General features: G+C 43.5%; 1 protein-coding gene across 8 annotated transcripts in view; it reads left to right on the forward strand.

Annotated features, from left to right (window-relative positions):
- LOC139583365 (receptor-type tyrosine-protein phosphatase mu-like) overlaps positions 1–25696 on the forward strand; it is a 309931-nt gene that overhangs the window by 57319 nt on the left and 226916 nt on the right. For all 8 annotated transcript variants that reach the window (XM_071414354.1, XM_071414355.1, XM_071414358.1 and 5 more), the window contains exon 2: positions 2700–2822. In XM_071414354.1, coding sequence (XP_071270455.1) covers positions 2700–2822 — 123 coding nt within the window. The remainder of the gene's footprint in view (positions 1–2699; positions 2823–25696) is intronic.

Raw genomic sequence — 25696 nt, forward strand, 5'->3', positions numbered from 1 at the left:
ACTATCAGTAACCGTCTCAAAGAAGCTCTTCTGCGTTTTCGTCGTCCTCACCAAGGTTTTGACCTGACTGCAGTTCTGCATTATAACCGACTTCAGTGGGCAAATGCTCACCTTTGATGGCCACTGTCACGCTGGAGAAGTGTGCTCTTCACGGATGAATCCCAGTTTCAACTGTAGTGAACCATGGTGGCGGCGGGGTTATGGTATAGGCAGGCATAAGCTACAGACAACAAACTTGATTGCATTTTAATGATGGCAATTTGTTGTGCAATTTCATAAGCCACCATCACCTCATGTTTCAGCATGGTAATGCACGGCCCCATGTCACAAGGATCCTTTACACAATTCCTGGAAGCTGAAAATGTCACAGTTCTTCCATGGCCTGCATACTCACCAGACATGTCACCATTGAGCACGTTTGGGATGCTCTGGATCGACGTGTACGACAGCGTGTTCCAGTTACCGCTAATGTCCAGTAACTTTTCACAGCCATTGAAGAGGAGTGGGACATCATACCACATGCCACAATCAACCGCCTGGTCAACTCTATGCAAAGGAGATGTGTCGCGCTGCACAAGGCAAATGATGGTCACACCAGATACTGACTGGTTTTCTGATCCATGCCTCTACCTTTTTTGTAAGGTATCTGTGCCCATCTGTATGTAAAATCCATATATTAGAGTATTGAGCTGTGCGTGCAAATGTGCCATGTAATGTATCAGTTGAATGTTTTTCAGAGTAACTTCACATGACTTACATGTAGGTATGCCATGGTACTCTAACTCATTCACATGGCTTGGTCTTTGACCTAGTGGTCTGTTTGCAGTGTGCTACATATGTACTTTATTGCCAACTGTGTTGGAATGGAGGCTTGTGATCCTGTTGGAAATCCCCTCTAGTTTCCTCTCTTTGCCAACTCTCTGATAGTCCCTGATATGACGTTTGAACCTCTGCTCAAGGATATGTTGTGTACAGTAGACATGACAATAACCGTCAATACCAAGCAGAAGGAGCTTATTACTTCACACGGTCTCTGAAAGCCTAGTAGATACGAAATGGCATCAGAATAAGGAAATGCTACATGGTTCCGTCAAACTCAGAGCGAAGCAGCTCCAATAAATATTCTGGCAGTGTTGTTGCTGGCTGGTAGGCCACGACAGTTCTTTCCCATCCGCACAGTATACAACAAGCGCTTAAAATACATGCATCTTGGATTCATTATATCTTAGCTTTGACATAGTATCACTAAATATATTCATCCGCCGTCTTTTCAGGGAAAAAAAATCTCACACGTGCAGCCAAAAAAACACAGTTTAAGGATCCGCCCCTTTTTTCCCAATTTTTGCCTAAAATGACATAACCAAATCTAACTGCCTGTAGCTCAGGCCCTGAAGCAAGGATATGCATATTATTGGTACCATTTGAAAGGAAACACTTTGAAGTTTGTGTAAATGGGAAAGGAATGTAGGAGAATATAACACAGATGTGGTAAAAGATAATACAAAGAAAAAAACAACCGTTCTTTTGTATTTTTTTTGTACCATCTTTGAAATGCAAGAGAGAGGCCTTAATGTATTATTCCAGCCCAATTGCATTTTAGATTTTGGCTGCTAGATGGCAGGAGTGTATGTGCAAAGTTTTAGACTGATCCAATGAACCATATGCACTTCTGTTCAAAATGTTGTATCAAGACTGCCCAAATGTGCCTAATTTGTTTATTAATAACTTTTCATGTTCAAAATTGAGCACTCTCAAACAATAGCATGGTTTTCTTTCACTAATAGCTACTGTAAATTGGACAGTTAGATTAACAAGAGTTTAAGCTTTCTGCCAAGATCAGATATGTCTATGTCCTGGGAAATGTTCTTGTTACTTACAACCTCATGCTAATCGCATTAGCCTGCGTTAGCTCAACCGTCCTGTGGAAGCGACACCGAACAAGTTAAGGGTACGTACATGGAAAGGCAGATTTACACACTTCCTATTTTGAATATGTCAATACTGATCTTTTCTTTGTTGATTTATTCACTCTTTCCACAATAGATGGTTGATAAAATCCTCTGCCCAATTCACAGAATGTCACGCCGGGTAATAAACAATATGTGAGCAATGCTCTCAGGCGTAAGGGAAGCTGTTTCTTATTACGGTGGCAGGCAGGCCTTTGTTCAGTCACCTCAGAACTTGCTTAGACTTGAAAATACACTGAGGAAATTGCACATGGCAGCGGATTTATATTCAACCTTTTATATTGATATGAGAGGAAGTTGAATCCAATCAAAAGTCGGCCTCCCTCCCTCACCACTGCCAGGTGTACAGATATCAGTTAGAAGCAGTTGTGAGAGTTGGGGAATCTGTCAGTGCTCTGAGCATTGTAAGAAGGACTATTGTCAAGTTGTGGTAGGAGCTGGCATTCTGTTGTGTTTCACAGTGTCTATGTGGTTGTCCTAATGCCAGGAGTGCCTGTTACCATACGGAGCATGGGGGGGTTGACAAAGCCTCCTAGTGATAGAGTTCAGGTGATCGTCTGGCCTGTAGTATCTGATGACATTGGACAGCCATATGCTATTGTACTATGTGTTACTGCAAACAAGCTACTTCCTGTATTCTTTTGTCGTCTGTCTCTGTCCGTCTGTCTCTTAATTACGTAGAATGCCTTATTGAATGTGTGGTTGTAAATCCTGTCTTGTTGTGTTCCTCAGGTGACTGTAACTTTGAGAGGCCCTACACGGCATGCGGCTACAGCCAGGGTAAGGATGACCACTTTGATTGGGAGCAGGCCAACACCAAGGAGAGGCCGTCGCCCAACCCCTGGATGCCCACAGGTCAGTCACCCCCCCCCCCCCCCCCCCCCACCACCAAACAGAAAGCCCCTGAAAAACAGAACACATTCAACCTAATTACACACTCAATAAGCATTTGCTCTTATTGTGTTATCAGGGGAAATTCTCCCAGAGAGAGAAATCCCCCCACTGTGAATGACTGTCTTCGACAGATAAGGTGGTTCCTTTTTTAATGTTTAGTCTCTTAAAGAAAACACAGCAGATTTATGCTCTGCTCAGCATTGGGCTGTTTTCAACGTTATTACTCTCCCTTTGTTAGGCCCCACAACTCATTACCTCCCTCTGATGGGGCGACGATAGTCGCAGCGAAACGTTGAGCCAACGTTGAGAAATGGCTTGGCGATGGCACCTGCTAGGTCCCTTCTAATAGGGTCTACAACTCATTCACTCCTGTGTGAGCAGAGGTTTCTGTGGATAGAATGAGCACAGGATTTAACAGTCTGTAGTGTTCTACAGCACAGCCAGTGTGAATTCATCTATGGTATTCATGGAGGATTCATGTTTACCATGCCTCTGTAGGCTGGTTAGTGCTGGTTGTTGAGCAGAACCAGATGACGATTCAGCTAGTGATGAATGGGGTGCAGGGTAAAGCTCCCTTTTTTCCTCTGAGTTTTCTGAACACAATTTTTGTTTGTTGTGCAAGGTAATCTCTTTAAAGATCAAATCCGCATGTTGTCTTTGTTATTGTTTTAAATGTGTTGATGAAAACGGAGGTGAGGAGCATTTGAAAGCGTAAAAACAAAAGTGCGGGGTATATATTCTGCACGTGCGATGTCAGAGGGGGGTTGTGGTGGTTGTTTGCAGTAACTTCTTGTTGTAATATCCCAAACGGACGTGGCAGTTTCACCAATTAAGGATTTCTGCGTTAAATCAGTCTGTTTAGTATGTAGCCATAGCTTGAAACGCCACTAGTGCACCGTTTGATTTGTCAGATATTCCATAGATCAAGTATCATTCAAGTACTCCTTCATTTTTCATGTGTTTTGGGCACAGGTTGGCATGTATTGGGATGACTCATGTCCCGGAGGCAGCTCTGCAGGGTCGTCACTAGCTGCCACAGCCATAAAATTATATTTTAAACCTAACCTTAACTACACTGCTAACCTTATGCCTTAAAGTAAAACTAAAAAGCACATTTTTGTTTTAATGAATTTTGACTATATATAGAGTTGAAGTCAAATGTACATGCACCTTAGTTTATATACACCTTAGCCAAATACATTTAAAGAAAAACAAACAGGTCTGTTAGAGCCGGAATTCTTACTGGTTGGTAGGTGATCAAATACTTATGTCATGCAATAAAATGCAAATTAATTAGTTACAAATCATACAATGTGATTTTCTGGATTTTTGTTATAGATTCCGTCTCTCACAGTTGAAGTGTACCTATGATAAAAAATTACAGACCTCTACATGCTTTGTAAGTAGGAAAACCTGCAAAATCAGCACTGTATCAAATACCTGCTGGCATAGCCAGTCTCCAGATCTCAACCCCATAGAAAATCTTTGGAGGGAGTTGAAAGTCCGTGTTGCCCAGCAACAGCCCCAAAACATCACTGCTCTAGAGGAGATCTGCATGGAGGAATGGGCCAAAATACCAGCAACAGTGTGTGAAAACCTTGTGAAGACTTACAGAAAACGTTTGACCTCTGTCATTGCCAACAAAGGGTATATAACAAAGTATTGAGATAAACTTTTGTTATTGACCAAATACTTATTTTCCACCATAATTTGCAAATAAATTCATTAAAAATCCTACAATGTGATTTTCTGGATTTTTTTTCTTCTCATTTTGTCTGTCATAGTTGAAGTGTACCTATGATGAAAATTACAGGCCTCTCATATTTTTAAGTGGGAGAACTTGCACAATTGGTGGCTGACTAAATACTTTTTTGCCCCACTGAATATATATATAATATATATATATAATATATATGTGTGTGTGTGTGTATATATATACAGTGGGGAGAACAAGTATTTGATACACTGCCGATTTTGCAGGTTTTCCTACTTACAAAGCATGTAGAGGTCTGTCATTTTTATCATAGGTACACTTCAACTGTGAGAGACGGAATCTAAAACAAAAATCCAGAAAATCACATTGTATGATTTTTAAGTAATTAATTTGCATTTTATTGCATGACATAAGTATTTGAACACCTACCAATCAGTAAGAATTCCGGCTCTCACAGACCTGTTAGTTTTTCTTTAAGAAGCCCTCCTGTTCTTCACTCATTACCTGTATTAACTGCACCTGTTTGAACTCGTTACCTGTATGAAAGACACCTGTCCACACACTCAATCAAACAGACTCCAACCTCTCCACAATGGCCAAGACCAGAGAGCTGTGTAAGGACATCAGGGATACAATTGTAGACCTGCACAAGGCTGGGATGGGCTACAGGACAATAGGCAAGCAGCTTGGTGAGAAGGCAACAACTGTTGGCGCAATTATTAGAAAATGGAAGAAGTTCAAGATGACGGTCAATCACCCTCGGTCTGGGGCTCCATGCAAGATCTCACCTCGTGGGCCATCAATGATCATGAGGAAGGTGAGGGATCAGCCCAGAACTACACGGCAGGACCTGGTCAATGACCTGAAGAGAGCTGGGACCACAGTCTCAAAGAAAACCATTAGTAACACACCATGCCGTCATGGATTAAAATCCTGCAGCGCACGCAAGGTCCCCCTGCTCAAGCCAGCGCATGTCCAGGCCCGTCTGAAGTTTGCCAATGACCATCTGGATGATCCAGAGGAGGAATGGGAGAAGGTCATGTGGTCTGATGAGACAAAAATAGAGATTTTTGGTCTAAACTCCACTCGCCGTGTTTGGAGGAAGAAGAAGGATGAGTACAACCCCAAGAACACCATCCCAACCGTGAAGCATGGAGGTGGAAACATCATTCTTTGGGGATGCTTTTCTGCAAAGGGGACAGGACGACTGCACCGTATTGAGGGGAGGATGGATGGGGCCATGTATCGAGAGATCTTGGCCAACAACCTCCTTCCCTCAGTAAGAGCATTGAAGATGGGTCGTGGCTGGTTCTTCCAGCATGACAACGACCCGAAACACACAGCCAGGGCAACTAAGGAGTGGCTCCGTAAGAAGCATCTCAAGGTCCTGGAGTGGCCTAGCCAGTCTCCAGACCTGAACCCAATAGAAAATCTTTGGAGGGAGCTGAAAGTCCGTATTGCCCAGCGACAGCCCCGAAACCTGAAGGATCTGGAGAAGGTCTGTATGGAGGAGTGGGCCAAAATCCCTGCTGCAGTGTGTGCAAACCTGGTCAAGAACTACAGGAAACGTATGATCTCTGTAATTGCACACAAAGGTTTCTGTACCAAATATTAAGTTCTGCTTTTCTGATGTATCAAATACTTATGTCATGCAATAAAATGCAAATTATTTACTTAAAAATCATACAATGTGATTTTCTGGATTTTTGTTTTAGATTCCGTCTCTCACAGTTGAAGTGTACCTATGATAAAAATTACAGACCTCTACATGCTTTGTAAGTAGGAAAACTTGCAAAATCGGCAGTGTATCAAATACTTGTTCTCCCCACTGTATATATACACATATATATATATATATATATATATATATATATATATATATATATATATATATATATATATATATATATATATACACACATAAATGTTGACTTTGTCACTGGCCCATCTAGTAGAAATTGCCCAGTTCTACCTCCAGGACAAGATTAATCCCAATAACCTGCCCAAAATCTGTGTTTTGGGCAGTTGTCGTTTCTGAGGGAAAATGAGAACCTCTTGTAAGAGATGCTCTTCAATCATTTTACATGAATTGAGCCTCAGCCACAATGACATTGACATCCATTTAAGAAATGTTCAATGCCTCTTTCATTTGCTGTCCAATGCGGTCCCTGGGTACGGAATTGATCGACTCCTCAATTTCAAACGGAAGAGTTATTGCCACAAAGGGAATCGACAAGCACCCTTTAATAATTGACTGAGAAGGAAGAGGAGGCCACTCAGTCACTCGATAATAAAGGTGACGCCTTTGGACAAATGGACCTGTTTTCCCTCTTAAATCTGATAAATCAGAGGTCCAGTCACGTGAAAGCTGCTCTCTCACTTTCTCCGCTCTCATCCGGTCCGCCAACTGACAGCCAGGGCATAATTAATTACCTGGACTTTAGCTAATCCCCCCCCCACCTTCACCACCACCTCCACGTCCGTCGTCCAATGCCCCCTCTGCTTGAGAAATGACCTGACAGAGCCAGGAAAGGAAGGAAGTCGGGAGGTGTTTACTTTGCCATCAGACGGGTGATTTATGTTGCTACGATGGGGAGGCAGCGGAAGGTTAAAGCGTGCCTCGGTGAAGGACCGTGACCTAGACATTCAGGCTCTGGCTCCCGGACCTTTTCATTTACGGCCGGCACGGCGAAAGGACCTGGATGACGTATTGTTTTCTCTCAGGAGCGTCCCTGCTGGGAGGCGACTCAGTTTCTCTCTGATGGTTGAAATTGGAAGCAATTAGTCTGCTGTGTTTTATCCCCCCTTCTCTTCTGACTCCATTTCCTCCGCTGTGATTTATGGAGCATGGAGGGGTGGTGGAGAGTGATGAATCAAGCCCCTTTTTAACGCTGTGGGTGGAATGACACCCCTCCAACCTAGATTGGTGTCAGTGGCCGGCTAGGGCCATGCCATGTGATGTTTTGTTTTTGCTGGTATAGTAGATGCTCAAAGCTAATTTGAGCACAGCCGACAACTGTTGAGATGAAATATCTCTATATGTATAACTGGGTCACGTCAGTTGGACCTGTGCCACTCAGTATTACCTACTGTATGAGTGTCTGATTTAAGGAGTAGCCTGTCGTTGTAGAACTATATATTCCCTTTCTCATCTTACAGCGAAGTCCCATATCCAAATGTTTGCTTGCTAAGAAGTCTTATAACCCCTCTTTGAGAAAATGGGCCAAGCATGGTGAGGTCTGGGGAAAGGCACTGGAGGATGAGAAGGACAAGATGGCCACTGGCCTGACATGAATACTAGTTCTGAATGATCTCTGACCCTGATAGGCCATAGCCACTAGAGGTTGACCGATTAGGATTTTTCAACACAGATACCGATTATTGGAGGACCAAAAAAGCCAATACCGATTTTATTTTTTATTTTTTTTCTGGAAAAAAATGTACACATTTTTTCAATATATTTTAAAATTGTATTTATTATTTTTACATATATATATATATATATAATAAATGACAATTACAACAATACTCAATGAACACTTTTATTTTAACTTAATATAATACAGAAATAAAATAGATTTAGTCTCAAATAATGAAACATTCAATTTGGTTTAAATAATGCAAAAGCACAGTGTTGGAGAAGAAAGTAAAAGTGCAATGTGCCATGTAAAAAATCGAACGTTTAAGTTCCTTGCTCAGAACATATGAAAGCTGGTGGTTCAATATTCCCAGTTAAGAAGTTTTAGGTTGTAGTTATTATACAACCTTTTCTCTCTATACTATTTGTATTTCATATACCTTTGACTATTGGAGGTTCTTATAGACACTATAGTATTGCCAGACTAATCTCAGGAGTTGATAGGCTTGAAGTCATAAACAGCTGCTGTTTGAATGAATGCTAATGAGCCTGCTGCTGCCTACCACCGCTCAGTCAGACTGCTCTGTCAAATATCAAATCATATACTTAATTATAATATAATAAACACACAGAAATATGAGCCTTGGGTCATTAATATGGTCAAATCGGGAACCAGAATTTTGAAAACAAAACATTTATTCTTTCAGTGAAATACGGAACCGTTCCGTATTTTATTGAACGGGTGGCAACCCTAAGTCTAAATATTACTGTTACATTGCACAACCTTCAATGTTATGTCATAAATATGTAAAATTCTGGCAAATTAATTACGGTCTTTGTTAGGAATAAATGGCATTTCAACAGTTCGCAACGAGCCAGGCGGCCCAAACTGCTGCATATACTCTGACTCTGCTTGCACTGAACGCAAGAGAAGTGACACAATTTCCCTAGTTAATATTGCCTGCTAACATGAATTTCTTTTAGCTACATATGCAGGTTTAAAAAATATGCTTGTGTATTGAGAAAGGCATTGATGTTTATGGTTAGGTACATCATTATTGCAATGATTGTGCTCTTTTTGCGAAAGCGCTTTTTGTTGAAGTAGGCTGTGGTTCAATGATAAATTAACAGACACCGCATTGATTATACGCAATGCAGAATAAGCTAGTTAACCTAGTAATATCACCAACCATGTGGTGTAGTTTACTAGTGATTATGTGAAGATAGATTTTTTTTTTAATATAAGATAAGTTTAATGCTAGCTAGCAACTTACCTTGGCTCCTTGGAGACACAAGGTCATTTTGATGCTGCACTCGCATAACAGGTGGTCAGCCTGCCACGCAGTCTCCTCGTGGATTGCATTATAATCTGCATCCAAAAAGGCAGATTACCGATTGTTTATAACTTGAAATCCGCCATGCCGATTTAATCGGTCTACCTCCTAATAGCCAGTTGCTGAGATAGGAGGGCGGAGGGTTGTAGTTAAAAGGGGGTATAGCTACCCTCTAGGGTGTCTCTGAATGGACACACTAGAGCAGAGGGTTATACGTGTAAAAATGAGTCCCTCAGTCCTCCTGACCTATGGCTCTGAGGTATTTTGAAGAGTGTCCAACAGGGGCTGGTGTCATAGTCAAGTCTCAAAGGGCTCACATGACTGGACAGTCTCCCAGTCTGTTGTCTGTATTTAGGTATCACTTTGAGGCTTGGGACTTCCTCCAAAAGGATGGAGACGGGATTGACTCTGTTCATAACGAGGTTGTAATGTGGTCAAGTAGCCACGGAGAGCTTTGGAGTCCCAGGGAATTTATTGTCCCCCGTAGAGATTACATGATACTGAACCCATTACGTCTCTTTATGTCGGCAATTAATCTTTGTGAAACGTTACTGTTTATCCGAGACTGACAACCAAGCTGGCGAAATACCTTTAAAAGTTGTAAAGTGCACTGTTGCCTCCTTGATTTGCCTTCTGTGAAAAATACATTATCTTTAAGACCAAAGAGGAGAAAGTCACTTCATTAATGGACGAACCACATCTGTATCTCCAGCGTGCCTTTTTAGATGACACGTGAAAGATGGCACCTATATTCGCTTATGGTCCCACCACGTCTAGGAAAACTGAACCTGGGGAATAATGGCAATGCTGTCTGAGGCAAGCCATGAGTGGGAAACGCGGACGTTCTCATTTCTCTTCCGTAACAACCCCATCATGTATTACACCGACAAGTATCACTTTGTAGCGAGAGGGAGGGAACTCATTCTGAAATGTGATTATCAGCGCAATGAGCACGCCACTACTCTTCTCATCCATCAACAACAGACAGACTCCCAGTGTATCCAAACCCACAGTAGAGTTAGCTGTACTGTAGAAACTTTAGTAGCCTGCGAGAGCATGGTAGGGCCAAGTCATATGTCTGTGCTGTTCTGCTCCAATGAAATAATCCTATCGCCCTGCTGTGACTAACGTGTAATTTCAGCATTAGGTAACGTGAGAACTACTGTGGAAAGGGGGTTAAAAGTGTGTAACTGTAACTGCTGGCCTATCATTTATTTTATTTAACTAGGCGAGTCAGTTGAGAACAAAATGCTTATTTACAATAACGGCCTGGCAAAAGTCGTGAACGGGGGCTGGGAATAAAACAATTAAATAAAAATATATAGGACAAAACACACCACGACAAGAGACACCACAACACTACATAAAGAGAGACCTAAGACGACAATACAACATGGCAGCAACACATGACAACACAGCATGGTAGAAACTCCACATGACAACAGCATGGTAGCGACACATGGCAGCAGCACAAAACATGGTACAAACATTATTGGGCACAGAAAACATCACAAGGCAAGAAGGTAAAGACAACAATACATCATGCGTCACAGTCACAACTGTCAGTAAGCGTGTCCATGATTGAGTCTTTGAATGAAAACCTTCCAGTTTGAGTTTTTTTTTTTTGCAGGTCGTTCCAGTCGCTAGCTGTAGCGAACTGAAAAGACGTCGCGGCCCAGGGATGTGTGCACTTTGGGGACCTTTCACATAATGTGACTGGCAGAACGGATCTTGTATGTGGAGGATGAGGGCAGCAGTAGGTATCTCAGATATGGGGGAATGAGGCCTAAGAGGGTTTTATAAATAAGCTTGCGACGGGTATACAGAGATGACCAGTTTACTGAGGAGTTCGAGTGCGGTGGTGTGTCCTATAAGGAGCATTGGTGGCAAATCTGATGGCCGAATGGTAAAAAACATTAAGTCCCTCGATAGCACCCTTACCTGCCGATCTATAAATTACGTCTCCATAATCTAGCATGGGTAGAATGGTCATCTGAATCATGTTTAGTTTGGCAGCTGGGGTGAAAGAGGAGCGATTACGATAGAGGAACCCAAGTCTAGATTTAACCTTGTGCTGAGAGGACAGTGCACCGTCTAGCCATACTCCGAAGTACTTGTATGAGGTGACTACCTCAAGCTCTAAACCCTCAGAGGTAGTAATCACAATGGTGGGAAGAGGGGCTTTCTTCTTATCGAACCACATTACCTTTGTTTTGGAGGTGTTCAGAACAAGGTTAAGGGCAGAGAAAGCTTGTTGGACACTAAGAAAGCTTTGTTGTAGAGCGTTTAACACAACATCCGGGGAGTGGCCAGCTGAGTATAAGACTGTATCATCTGAATATAAATGTGAGAGAGCTTCCTACTGCCTGAGCTATGTTGATGTAAATTGAGAAGAGCGTGGAGCCTAGCATCAAGCCTTGGGGTACTCCCTTGGCGACAGGCAGTGGCTGGGACAGCAGATGTTCTGACTTTATACACTGCACTCTTTGAGAGAGGTGGTTAGCAAACCAGGCCAAAGACCCCTCAGACACCAATACTCCTTAGCCGGGCACATAATGGAATGGTCTACAGTATCAAAAGCTTTGGCCAAGTCAATAAAAATAGCAGCACAACATTGCTTAGAATCAAGGGCAATGGTGACAATTTAGTACCTTTTTAAGGTTACATAACCTGAGCGGAAACCAGATTGCATACCAGAGAGAATAATATAGACATCAAGAAAGCCAGTCAGTTGATTATTGACATGTTTTTCCAACACTTTTGATAATCAGGGCAAAATAGAAATTGGCCTAGAATAGAAGTTAGCATCAGCTTGATCTCCCCCTTTAAATAAAGGATGCACTGTGGCTGCCTTCCAAGCAATGGGAACCTCCCCAGAGAGGAGAGACAGGCTTGGCGATCATAGGGGCTGCAACCTTAAAGAAGACAGGATCTAAACCATCTGACACGGATGTTTTTTTGGGGGTTCAAGTTTAAGGAGCTCCTTTAGTACCTCAGACTCAGTGACCGCCTGCAGGGAAAAACTTTGTAGCGGGGCAGGGGGAAAAGAGGGAGGAGCATCAAGGCTAGTCACATTAGAAGGGCTGGGAGATGAGGAAATGTTGGACCGGCGATGAGGCATGGCTGAGTCAAATAGGAATCCTGACTTTAATGAAGTAGTGATTAAAGAGCTCAGCCATGTGCTCCTTGTCAGTAACAACCACATCAACATTAAGGGACATGGGCAGCTGTGAGGAGGAGGGTTTATTCTCCAGGTCTTTAACCATTTTAACCAGAACTTCTTGGGGTTAGACCCACAGAGAGAGAACTGCTCCTTAAATTAACTAACTTTGGCCTTCCGGATAGCCTGAGTGCGCTTATTTCTCATTTGCCTGAACGAGAACCAGTCAGCTTGAGTATGCGTGTGCCGAGCCTTTCGACAAATGGAGTTCTTGAGGTGGAGTAACTCTGCCAGATCACGGTCGAACCAGGGGCTGAATCTGTTTTTATTCTCATTTTCTTTATGAGGGCGTGTTTGTTAACAATACCACAGAAAATATCCAAAAAGAAGGTCCAAATGTCTTCGACAGAGGGGATCAAGCTGATTTGTATACCAATTTACAGAGGCCAGGTCATGAAGGAAAGCGAGCTCATTAAAGTCTTTTAGCAAGCGTCTATGACAAATCAGGACAGGTCGTTTGACTGAGCAGCCATTACGAACACAGGCTGTAAAACAATGATCACTAAGAGCATTACAGACAACACCAGTCTGATACCTATCAGGATTATTATTTGTGAGGATAACATCGAGGAGATGTTTTCTGGGTGTTTGGAGTTATTCCTTGTGGGATTGGTAATAATCTGAGAAAGATTCTGGGAGTCCCATTGCTTTAGGACTTGGTCAGGTGGTTTAAGCATGTCCCAGTTTAGGTCACCTAGCAAGACAAATTCAGACTTTTAGTGTAAGGGGCCAGGAGAGAGCTTAGGGCAGGTAGGGTACAGGCCGGTGCTGATTGTTGACTGTTGCTGGGTGTTATCGTCCACCAAAGGCTATTTGAAAGTTTAATGCTTAAAACCAGCAAATCAAAATGTTTAGGGATAGACTTGGTGGAGACAACCGAGCACTGAAGGTGTTCCTTGGTAAAGATTGCCACTCCACCACCTTTGGAAGATCTGCCTTGCCGGAAAGGTTAACATCAGTGTTCAAAACACTCCTTAACCACGTCTCAGTAATGACCGACACATCTGGATAGGAGCTCTGAACCCACACTTTCAATTGATCAATTTTAGCTAATAAGCTTCTAGTGTTAACGTGCAGAAAACCCAGGCTTTTACGAGAGCAGAAATCAGTGAAAGTTAATTAGTTAATTAAAGCGTTTCTGAGTAAGCTCACATAAGCTTCACATGTTAATTAGCCTAAAATTCTGATCAGTCCAAAGTCTGCGGTGTGTGTATCTGTGGTTGGTTTACTGTACAGGAGTTACTTCCTCCTTCAGCGTGAAGGAGACCGTTGTGTGGTTCCCCCCCCCCCCCCCCCCTTCTCCGAGGCCCTTGGAAACCCCTTGACGGATAGTATCCATAGTTTGCACAAATAAGGTCATTGCCACAGTGCTATGTGCAATTTGCATTCCCTCCTTCCTCGCACAGCCCAAGTACTGTTAACTGTCTGGCAGTTACTGTGGTGAATGACTATTGAGTATGAAATAGTAAAAGTGTCACACTACTTTTTAGCAGTTGAACTAGAGTCCATTGCTAGATATCCACACTCCAGTGGAGTGTTATAACTGGTAATGTTCATCATGTCATTTTGTCATTATACACATCTGGTCATAGGGTACTTGTGCAGTAATGAAACAGTAGTTGAAATGCTCCCTACTGTATATTTCTACACAACTCCTTTTGTTTTGAAATAGACTGCTGTTACCTAGGCCAAATGGTATGTAGGCCAATTTGAACATGTGTTATCGAAGCCAGCTCCTCCAACAGGAATTTATATACACTGAACAAACATATAAAGGCAACACGTAGTGTTGGTCCAATGTTTCATGAGCTGAAATAAAATATTGTGCACTAATTTGTTTATATCCCTGTGTTAGTTTGCCAAGATAATCCATCCACCTGACAGGTGTGGCATATCAAGAAGCTGATTAAACAGCATGATCATTACACAGGTACACCTTGTGTTGGGGTCAATAAAAGGCCATTCTAAAATGTGAAGTTTTGTCACACAACACATTGCCACAGATGTCTCAAGTTTTGAGGGAGCATGCAATTGGCATGCTGACTGCAGGAATGTCCACCAGAGCTGTTGCCAGAGAATTGATTGTTCCTTTCTCTACCATAAGCCACCTCCAACATAATTTTTGAGAATTTGTCAGTACGTCTAACCGGCCTCACAACCGCAGACCATGTGTGGGCGAGTGGTTTGCTGATGTGAACGGAATTCCCCTTGGGGTTTATGGTATGGGCAGGCATAAGCTATGGACAATGAACACACTCGCGTTTTATCAATGGCAATTTGAAAATACAGAGATAGCGTGCTGAGATCCTGACGCCATTTTCGCGCCGTCCATCCGCCGCCATCACCTCATGTTTCAGCATGATAATTCACGGCCCCATGTCGCAAGGATCTGTACATAATTCCTGGAAGCTAAAAATGTCCCAGTTCTTCCATGGCCTGCATACTCACCAGACATGTCACCCATTAAGCATGTTTGGGATGCTCTGGATCGACAGCGTGTTCCAGTTCCCAACAATATCCAGCAACTTTGCATACCCATTGAGGTGTGGGACAACATTCCACAGGTCACAATCAACAGCCTGATCAACTCTATGTGAAGTAGATGTCGCGCTGCATGAGGCAAATGCTGGTCACACAAGATACTGACTGGTTTTCTGTTCCACGCCCCTATTTAAAAAATCCATAGATTCATTTAAATTGACAGATTTTCTCATGAACTGTAAATAAGAGAAATCTTTGACATTGTTGCATGTTTGCGTTTTTATATATTTCCAGTTGATCTATATTGATCTGAGCAAGCTTTCGATTGAATGGCAACCAAAAAACATGTAATGTTTCTCATAGTGGGCTTATTCCTACCTCCCTACTCTAGCTACTGTCGAGACTCGCTCTGTGATTTGTTGGCAGCGACAGAGTTAAGAATCTATTGTTTTTGTTTTGTGTTTTTTCCGCCACTACACAACTCCCCAATACTACGACCAATTTAATTGCAGGGAGCATGTTTCCCTGGCTAAACCAATGAAAAACAATCATCTGTGTTTTAATACCTTTTCCTGCGCTGCGTTACCTTTCAGCAGAAAACAGGCCTTGGCTGTGGCAGGGTATTACTGGCTCTGACTGTGGGTGGACTGTCAATAAACACGCTACTGCAAATGAAGTGTGGAAAAGGCATGCTGTCATCTGATTTTTGCCATTCTTTCCAGGTTTTTTGTGTTAGTATTTTTCCGGTTGACGCTCTTACACTTACAGTCGCATCAGTACTGTGTTATTGCCTCTGCTGGAACAAGTACTGTACTTTACTGTTTGTTAATACCACACATATGCCTTACATGGATTTAACCTAACATATTCACATTAGTCCTTTTCCTCTCCCCACTGTATTGGTTCAAACGTTTAATGTCAACCCATATAAACGGCATTCGCTGCACTCAACTGTGCCTTACATTGGCGTCAATACATGTAAAGAGGGACAGAGAATAAATGTGAAAATGTGCTTACTGCGGAATACCCAATGATCTGCTTTGGGTTCCATCACCCGAGGGCTGCGGGATGCGACACCTATCAGTCATGCTGGCTGCAGAAATGGGAGCTGCCAAGGAGACCACAATGGAGTCTCGCCTCTCGCACCACAGATTGATTCTCTCCAACCAGAAATGTCCCTTAATTCCAGTAGAGGGTGAAAGACGTCATTGAGACTGAACGTGTTCAATTCACACAACCTGGCTAGAAGACATGGTTACGCTAAGAATGGCTAACCTTCGGGGGGGTGGGGGGGAGCAGAGACTGCGTAGTGCTCCTGTGGGACTGTTAGCTTATTAATATTTGAAATATGTCTGGTTTGTTATCAGGGCAGACACAGCTGCTCCCAGGTAAATAAAGTCAGTTTTAGTTCATCAACACACAGAGACCTTTCATGTGGCACACGCGATAACGACCCACAATGCACGTTGTTGGGCGTCAAAGCGACCTTGCAGTCACATTCCCTCCATGCCGTGCTGTAAGACCGTATCGGACACAGCAGAAGACCTGCTATACAGTACACCTTCAAAAGCGGTGACTGAAATAATATGGCTGCCAACCTCTGAGAATGGCTGTTTGTTTATGTTGCTTGTGCAGTCTCTCCTCTGTACTGTATATGCAAGGCCCAGACTCCGTAAGACAGTCTGAAGCATCTGTTTCCTCTTCACTCTGAAACTGAAAGTAGAGCCCTTGTTTGTATCCACCACCCTGGATGTTAGGATTTGAAACAAAATGGTGACTAATAAACAATGTGTGGGCTATGACTGCCAGTGTTTTAGAGCTGCGATCTGGTAGTTGGATCATTCCTTGGACAGTTACTCACCAGCTTAGATGCAGTAGATTGAGCCAAGCGAGCAGGGATGAAATTAAACTAGTGCAATACTGTATTTTTGTATTTACCATGACCCATCATGATACAGTACACGTCACTCCTGCTTTTCAGGTTTGTCTATAGTTTATTCAGACAGTTGAACGATCCACAACGCATGACTTCACCACCCACTGCTATGTGTCACTGTTTGAGTTCAGAGGCCCATCCCACTGTCCTATCTGACTGTTCTAAAAGCCTCCTTACCAGTCGTCCATGCAAACATTGTCAGGGCAATTAGCTGTTGTTGCCGATGCAGCAGGGGGTTAGCGAGGCCGCTGGTAATTCCTTTAGGCTGGTGGAGAGGCCACGGAGGCCCCCACTCCCTCTGTGGCCTATCCAGTCAGCCTAAAGGATTTACCAGGGGCCTCGCTAAACCCCTGATGCACCTGCAACACCGGCTAATTGCTCTGACAATGTTTGCCGAGACGACTGGTATCGCGTCCCTTAGCAAGATTTCAGCGCTACATTATGCAGAGCAGGAGGCAAGGGGTAGAGGGGGACTGGAGCATCCCCTGGGGAGATGACATGATCCCCATTGCGGGGGTGAGGGGGGTAATTGGGACCATCAAGTTAATAAAATTGACTTTATTACATTAGTCGGGTCAAGGGGCACAGTATTGAACCCGCCTGGCGTTCAGATGGCTGCTGACTCATTCCCCATGTCTACACACACACACGGTTGTTTATCCATTTACCTGTCCTACCCTTTGATTAAGACTGATCGCCATGCTTGCGGGCAGCTGTCACGCTTATGTTCCCATTATCATTCTAATTTGGAGGGTAGGGGAGACTGTTTGACTTTTCCTGATTCGCAGAACATTTTTATTAAATCGCAGGAAAATATTGTCATCCATTACCCCGTGCTTATTGTTTTATTTTGGTCAGGCCTAGAATAACCAGTTGAATCCTAATGACCTTGTTATTTTGATCCAGTGCAGAGTCGGTGGATGCTATCTGTTGCCCATCTCTCATCAATAAGTACCTGAAGCTGAGTACAAAACCAATGTCATTGTTTACACATGTATACAAACGTCAAAATGTATACAAACGAATGTATACAAACGAAAAATATGTATACAAACGCAAAATATATATTTCCACCCTGAAAGCTTTGTTTAATTGTTATGTGGAGGTTAGCATAGTGAGGTTAGCAATGGTCCTTGTTTATCCCTATGGCCGGGTTCTGACTGCTACCCTCGGACATTGCGGTGATTGGTTGATGTCTGGCTATGGTCCATGATGGGCATACACCCCAGCACCCCCATTATGCCTCCACAGCTGGATCTAGAGCAAGGCCCCCTTGTAGCCTGACGTACCTACTGAGGCATGACCAGATGTTCAGCCAACCACACTCAGGTCATCTCATGGGGCACCCTGGCCCTCATCCAAAGACTCATCCGAAGACTCGTCTTAGTACTGGTCAACGATGTGGCTCATCCATTCACTCAACTTAATTTAATTAATTAATTTAAGGGAATTTTTGTTTCATTGACTCAATGAAGGAATCGACAATCAGTGTTTTTGGACAGACCAACGATGGCCATGTTTTGAACGTCTCCTCCTGGCTAGTGAAATAAATGTTAAAACCTTTTTTTTTTGCATTTGAAGACAGGCTGCCAGACCTCAGAGGTTTTTTGATAAGCAGCCGTCCGTTTCTGGAACCAGTCATCTCATATGGCAACCGAACAACAGAGTATTGGTTACATTTGTATTTTTTTACGGAGCGTCGTTACGCTGGTTGCTTCCAAACCGGTGGGTTAATTTCCGTGTTAAAGGGGCTTATCAGTGTTGGCCACATGAGTGAGAGCAGCCATATCACGTCAGGCCTTTGAACACGACCCCCCCCCCCCCCCCGTCAGTCAGTCATTCACTGGGGTCTAACTAACTTCTTTTCATGCTGCTGCCATGGGGACCGACTGTTATTACAAAGCCACCTATCAGAGCGCACATGGCCGTAATTAAAACCTTGCCCACTAATTCCAGACAAACACAGATGATGCCAAGAAGACCCAACTGGGACCATCTCTCACCCATGTCCCCCCCTCCCCTGCCCTTCGTTGCTCAGCACTGCTCATCGTGTACAAGTTCATTATGACTCACATTCGTTCTCTCGATCTATCTTGGTTGCCAGTTGCAAACTGTGCCTTTTTGTACCTTTTTTTTAATGTGCCTTTTGTGGTGGCCATATTTTTGTCAAAGTCAGGAAGTCACACACAACCTCTTTTCCGAGGCGCGCGCATAACCTCCTTTTCCGAGCTTGTGTTGTAGGACAGTCTCTTAGACGGGACCTGTAGGTCAATGATCCCCCTCCCGCCCTCACACACACATACACACCACAACCCCCTCTTCACTAATAAACTACTAAGCTCACTTCAAAAGTGCCCACCTTCCAGACAGGAAACCTCTCTCTGTCAGCATAAGTCCTGTAATGTGGGACTGGGGAGGTGGGTCAGTGTTGAGTTGATCTGGTCCTTGGGGGTGAGCTGTGTCAGGGAGAAGGGAAGGGAGTGAACAGACTGCAAGAGCAGCTGAGGGGGTAGAGAGTCACATTCCCTTTCTATAACCCTGACCATACACCTCTCCTTCCTCTACCATGTCTCTGTTTGTCCCACTGATCCAGACCTCTCCTTCCTCTACCATGTCTCTGTTTGTCCCACTGATCCAGACCTCTCCTTCCTCTACCATGTCTCTGTTTGTCCCACTGATCCAGACCCCTCCTTCCTCTGCCATGTCTCTGTTTGTCCCACTGATCCAGACCTCTCCTTCCTCTACCATGTCTCTGTTTGTCCCACTGATCCAGACCCCTCCTTCCTCTGCCATGTCTCTGTTTGTCCCACTGATCCAGACCCCTCCTTCCTCTACCATGTCTCTGTTTGTCCCACTGATCCAGACCTCTCCTTCCTCTACCATGTCTCTGTTTGTCCCACTGATCCAGACCTCTCCTTCCTCTACCATGTCTCTGTTTGTCCCACTGATCCAGACCTCTCCTTCCTCTGCCATGTCTCTGTTTGTCCCACTGATCCAGACCTCTCCTTCCTCTGCCATGTCTCTGTTTGTCCCACTGATCCAGACCTCTCCTTCCTCTGCCATGTCTCTGTTTGTCCCACTGATCCAGACCTCTCCTTCCTCTGCCATGTCTCTGTTTGTCCCACTGATCCAGACCTCTCCTTCCTCTACCATGTCTCTGTTTGTCCCACTGATCCAGACCTCTCCTTCCTCTGCCATGTCTCTGTTTGTCCCACTGATCCAGACCTCTCCTTCCTCTGCCATGTCTCTGTTTATTGTACTGATCCAGAACTGCTATCCCGCAGTGTGAAACTATAAGGGTCTGTCGCCTTCAACCATTTGAAGATAAACCTTGTAAGAGATTGATGAAGTAGATTTCTAATGGAATCTACCATACGGTAATCCACATTTAACATGGTGTTTTTCCCTACATATCTTACAACCAAAACCTATAGTCGAAAATCATGGCCCAGTTTCCAAAGATGTCATTCTTCTCATGCGGAAGAACGATTATTTCTGTCATACCCGTGAAATTGAAAATGTTCAGTCTGAAACAAAACCTGGTAATAAAATAAAGTCGACAGTCTACTTCAGCTGTCCTTTCCATGTACCCGGTCTTGTTATTGGGGCTTTTGAGCAGCATTACATTTGTCTGATTTTTCCAGTTTGTGTGTCCAGTCGAGCCGCTGTCGAATGGTTAAATGGAGCTTGCCAGCAGTAGGGCTGTTCAATTTGGCTGGCTGGCTGGCTGGCTGGCTGGCCCTGCTGCACTGAGAATTATGGCCTGAAATATTGCACTCGACAGGAGAATGAAAATCTCTGCTTGAGGTGTTACTGGGCTTCCTCTTCCGGGCGCCGTGTTAATTAAAATATACATTTATGCCCTGTATCAATGTATGGCTTATTTCCCTGTTATTTCCGTTACCCTGGCTTCACAACACCAGCCTAGTAGCTTGGTGGAGCGCGTCTCATTTTCAGGACTGCGTTGCTTTCCTAATGGGCATCTCTGCTTGAGATGGCACCTCTTTAAATTGGATGAGCCGGTGATGGTGAGTAGAGGAGCGAGGCGCTTCACGGGGACACGTCTGTGTGCCGCTTCAGCTTTGGAATGTGATTTGTTGCAGGGTCAGGTCCCATAAATCGGTGCTCCCCACAGTCACCAGTCAGCAGGGTTGCGCCGTGTCTCACAACACAGAGGGGGAACTAGTTACAGCCGCAGCCGCGAGGTTAAAATATTTTGCAAAGGGGGAAGTCCCAATAAATCACCACACTTTTCACTCCCTCCCCGGAGCCCTCTGCACATCAGCCTTGGCTCCTTTAATGTGTGTTTCTGTATGTGCTTGTCGGACACGGCCTAAATGTGTTAGCTGGAATGCATATCTGCAACAGCTTGTGTCTGAGTAGTGGCAAAGGTATGGCTGTAACACAATTTCAATGCTACATTTTTTAAATGACTATTTCCTGTCAGATTGGTTGAACTTAATTGGTCTAAACGACCTATAAGGTTAACACTGCAATAAAGCATCTCTCACTGGAGATCAGAGCCATACATCTACTTCCTGTGGTCTCATTTTCATCTGAGTGTGAAAACAACTGTAGGAAATGATACCTAACGGAGTACTGAGGAGAGCTGAAGTGATTGTTTTTAATGGTAATAAGTGTACCCAGTGAAAGTAGTCCCTTTCATCTCAGCGCTACGGTAACGAGACACAGCCTCTGACGTCCCTTCCATTCCGTCTGGCCTCCGGCAATCAGGCGGAGAGTCCCAGGTACTGGGCCACAATTATCAGCCATTATCATCAGTTTAGCAATTGAATAAGGCAATGACTGAACAAAGACGGGCACTTGAAAGCAAGTTCTGGGGGGGGGGGGTTCTCTTTTCTCAAATGGGGAGACCGTTCCGTGACTCTCCCGCAGCCGTGAAAAAATGGCTCTACCTTAAGCACTATCAATAAAAAGGGCATAACCTTCATGAATTATTCACCTGACGATAATCGGCATCATACAACCACGCTCCAGGAGATTGATGTGATGGATAACTATTTATGTATAACACAACCAAACTTTGATAACGATACAATACACGCCATCCGCTGCAAGTTTAAAACACACAGCCTCAAGCCATGGACACTCTGAGGTGTTAGAGGATAGACATTTCTAATCTTCTCAATTCTTCTCTTCGGAAATAAGCCATAAATAGTCAACCGGTTTGACTGGATACAGTTGTGGCCTGAAGCGAAGGCTGCAGACCTCCCACATCATATCTACAAATAACTCTGCTGTACCATCGCAGAGGAACACTGGAACAGAGGTGAACATCGAAGACAATACCCACACAATAGACACCTTACGACACACAGCAGTTTGCATATCTGATCAGCACACAAGGACTTTCCTGTGTCAGTCTTCCAAACCCCTACGTGCCCGTTCCCCCCCCCCATTATTTTGACTAGACAGATCTGTTAGTTTCTAAGGAAACAGATGGTATACATGGCAGAAATATTTGCAGGTGTTCACACAATCCACGGAAGCCGTTTAATTTTGTGAGACTGAAATGTATTATTTTCTTAAAACACTGTCTCAGGGTTATGGGACTCCTGGGTAAAGAGATGCGTCACTAAAAGCTTTGCCTTGACGGACTTGAGAGAAACTACCTGTACACAATGGACTCTGATAAATTAGCTCTGTTGACCAGAATTTGTTAATGTCATGTGTCACTTTGACTCAGTCACTGACTACTTACTTACTGACTTTATTGTCCCCATGGTGAAATTTTGTTGCAGTGTCATGTACACGTTTTAAAGTTGTGTTTAAACACAAAACAAATTGACAATACAACTTTCATAACAGTTACATACCAATAAAAAGAAACTAGCCTGCTGGCCTTACTGAGTGGGTAGGAACATTGGCCCGAGCTATTTAGGAGGGACATCACACCTGGCACAAATGACTGTCTAGTTGTGTTTTTCCTGCTGAGGGGTGCCCTATACCTGCACCCAGATTGGAGTAGTTCAAAGTCCGGGTATAGGGGGTGGCTTGGGTCTAAAATAATTTTGTGAGCCTTGCGGAGGGCCCTGACCTTAAAGATCTCATCCAGGCCTGTCTGTTTGACTCCAAGTACCTTTCTTGCTGTGGTGATAATCCTTCTCAGCATATTTCTCTGGCTGACAGTGGCATTGCCAAACCAACAAACAATACAAAAAGTTAAAATACTCTCAATGAAAGGCAGTGAAGGTGGCACATTGTTTTTGCTGCACCTTATGTTGGGTGTTCGTAGTGACTAGTTACGTTTGTGACAAAGGTTGCATCCTTGGAGACCAAAATCCAGATTTTGAGATGGTGATTCACAAAAGTCTTTCTATGTTTTGATTGTACATAATACACAGCAATCAGATGTCTCCTATCCTTACCTGCTCTGCTGGAGTTGATTTGACATTGTGGCCTGGAAGTGCACACTCAGCAGAGACTCTCTGGGAGTGGGTTCTCAGCTAAGACTGTGGTTAACCTCAAGGTGCACAGCACCTGCTGAAACGTAACTTTTCCTCGTTAAAAGGTAAGAGGGATTATAGGCACAAATCCTGGAGTGGCGCGAGAGCTCGAAAGCAACCCAGTCCTCCACGTCGCCCATTTGGAAAATGTTGTTCGTTCCCCGCTCCGAGCGACCTCTGAGTCGGGAGGTGTGCGGTGTCGAAAGAGTGAAGTGCAGTTCTCTCCAGCCGAAATCCAACCGCGGGTAATGATTTCAAAGTTCAGGACCCGACAGCGTTCGGCCATAATGAGCGCCGCAGTCATTACGCCAAATTACATCGAACATGCCGCACTGGCCGCCCCCTTCATTGTTTCCTGAAAAAAAGCTAATTGGAAAAATGTAGTACCTCCAACCTCTGCTCTTTGATTAGCACTCGCTCTAGACTGAGTGCACGTCCCTGTGAGCTACATGAGTTGATACCGGGACTATAATGTGAGAGCTCTATTTAATGCAATAGATGTGAAGTCATTGATACATGGGTAGAAAGGTAACGATTTCCAGCAGGAGATGGAGACATTGGAGAGATGGTCCAGATGGTGATTATGGAAGGTGTAACAGGCAAGGAAAATGGACGGTTATAGTCAGTCTTCCATGCTTGGACTGCATAATTAGAAAAAATACCAACACCTAAGTGAGTGAATTAGATTTGGCTCCTCCAATTTGTGGGATAAGTTTTATATAGTGCCTTGCAAAAGTATTCTTTACATTTTGTTGTGTTACAAAGTAAGATGAAAATAGATTAAATTGTCATTTTGTTATCAACAACCTACACAAAATACTCATGTGAAAGTGAAAAAATTCTGAACTAAAATAGTTTGTTTAGGCAAGCCTGAATTAGTTCAGCAGTAAAATTTGCTTTAAAGGAAAACTTCACCCATTTTGAATGTTATATTGTTTTTGTGCATCTCTGAGTGATGTTCTATCAATTCCCTGGGTCAGTTCATGATTTCATGTGCATCTGAGAAATTGGCGTTCAAGCAGGCAGAAATCCAGCCGTTATGACGTAGCACTGTGATAGTCTCTTTACGTTAATAGGAGTACGTCTTTTAGATGGTGAAAACGTCTATCATACATGTCAGATTTCAATACAGGCCGATGTCATAACTCGGGAGGAGGTCTTCTCTCAAATGAGCCACTGATCATATTTTTGTGATATTCCGACCTCAAATGTGTAATTTAAAGGTCTCTCTGGCACATTATTCCTATTTGTCTGCCTCTTTAGTCTAGGATGTCACCAGAGATATTTCGGAAATGAGATATACATTCCATTATTCATTGGATTCCTAACGCCCCACCCTGCAGACTGTCGACCAATCGCGTTCACGTTGTCATGCTGATAAATGTTTCCTAGCTAGCTACCTAGCAATCCAGCCCTGTGTACTTTTGGTGCCTGTGGATACAGGGCATTGTGGATTTTGTAGTCGACTTGAGCTGCAACAGATTTCCACAACGATTTTCAATGTTGCTACCAACCTTTATTATAACGCCAAAATGAAACATTTGTTCACAAAAATATTGTTCTCACATATTAATGATATTTAACAATGTAAATTCAAGAAATAATATATGCAATTTTATCCAAAGCAACTTATTCATGCGTGCATACATTTTACGTATGGGTGGTACCTGGCATGCAAGTGCCATGCTCTACCATCTGAGCCAAATGGGGCCACAGTGATGGTTGGAATGAGTGGTTTTGGGTGGATTTTTCCTTTAACAAATCACAACTTACAAGGACTTAGTCTGTGTGAAATAATACAGTAGTGGTTGACATGATTTTTAAATGGCTACCCCTTCCTCTGTCCCCCCATAAATGCAACATCTGTAAGGTCCCTTAATCAAGATTTGCATTTCAAGCACTGATCCAACTACAAAGACCAGGGAGCTTTTCGAAAGCCTCATGAAGAAGGGCAGTGATTGGTAGATGGGTAACAATAACAAATCACACATTGAATATCTCTTTAAGCGTGGTCAAGTTAATAATTATGCTGGGGATGATGTATTCAACCACCCAGACAAATCAGATGCAGTCGTCCTTCTGAACTGAGCTGCAGGACAGGAATGAAACTTATCGGGGATGTTACTTATCGGGGATGTTATGTGATTTTAAAACAGCTACGGAGTTCAATGTCTGTGATGGGAGAAAACTGAGGATGGATCAACAACATTGCAGTGACTCCTAAATGACAGAGTGAAAATAATACAAATATACATATAAAAAAAGGTTCTAAAATGTGCATCTTGTATGAAACAAGGCACAAAGCAGGGCTCTCAAACCCTGTTC

The sequence above is a fragment of the Salvelinus alpinus genome, chromosome 8 (genome assembly GCF_045679555.1).
Source record: "Salvelinus alpinus chromosome 8, SLU_Salpinus.1, whole genome shotgun sequence".
NCBI lineage: Eukaryota > Metazoa > Chordata > Actinopteri > Salmoniformes > Salmonidae > Salvelinus > Salvelinus alpinus.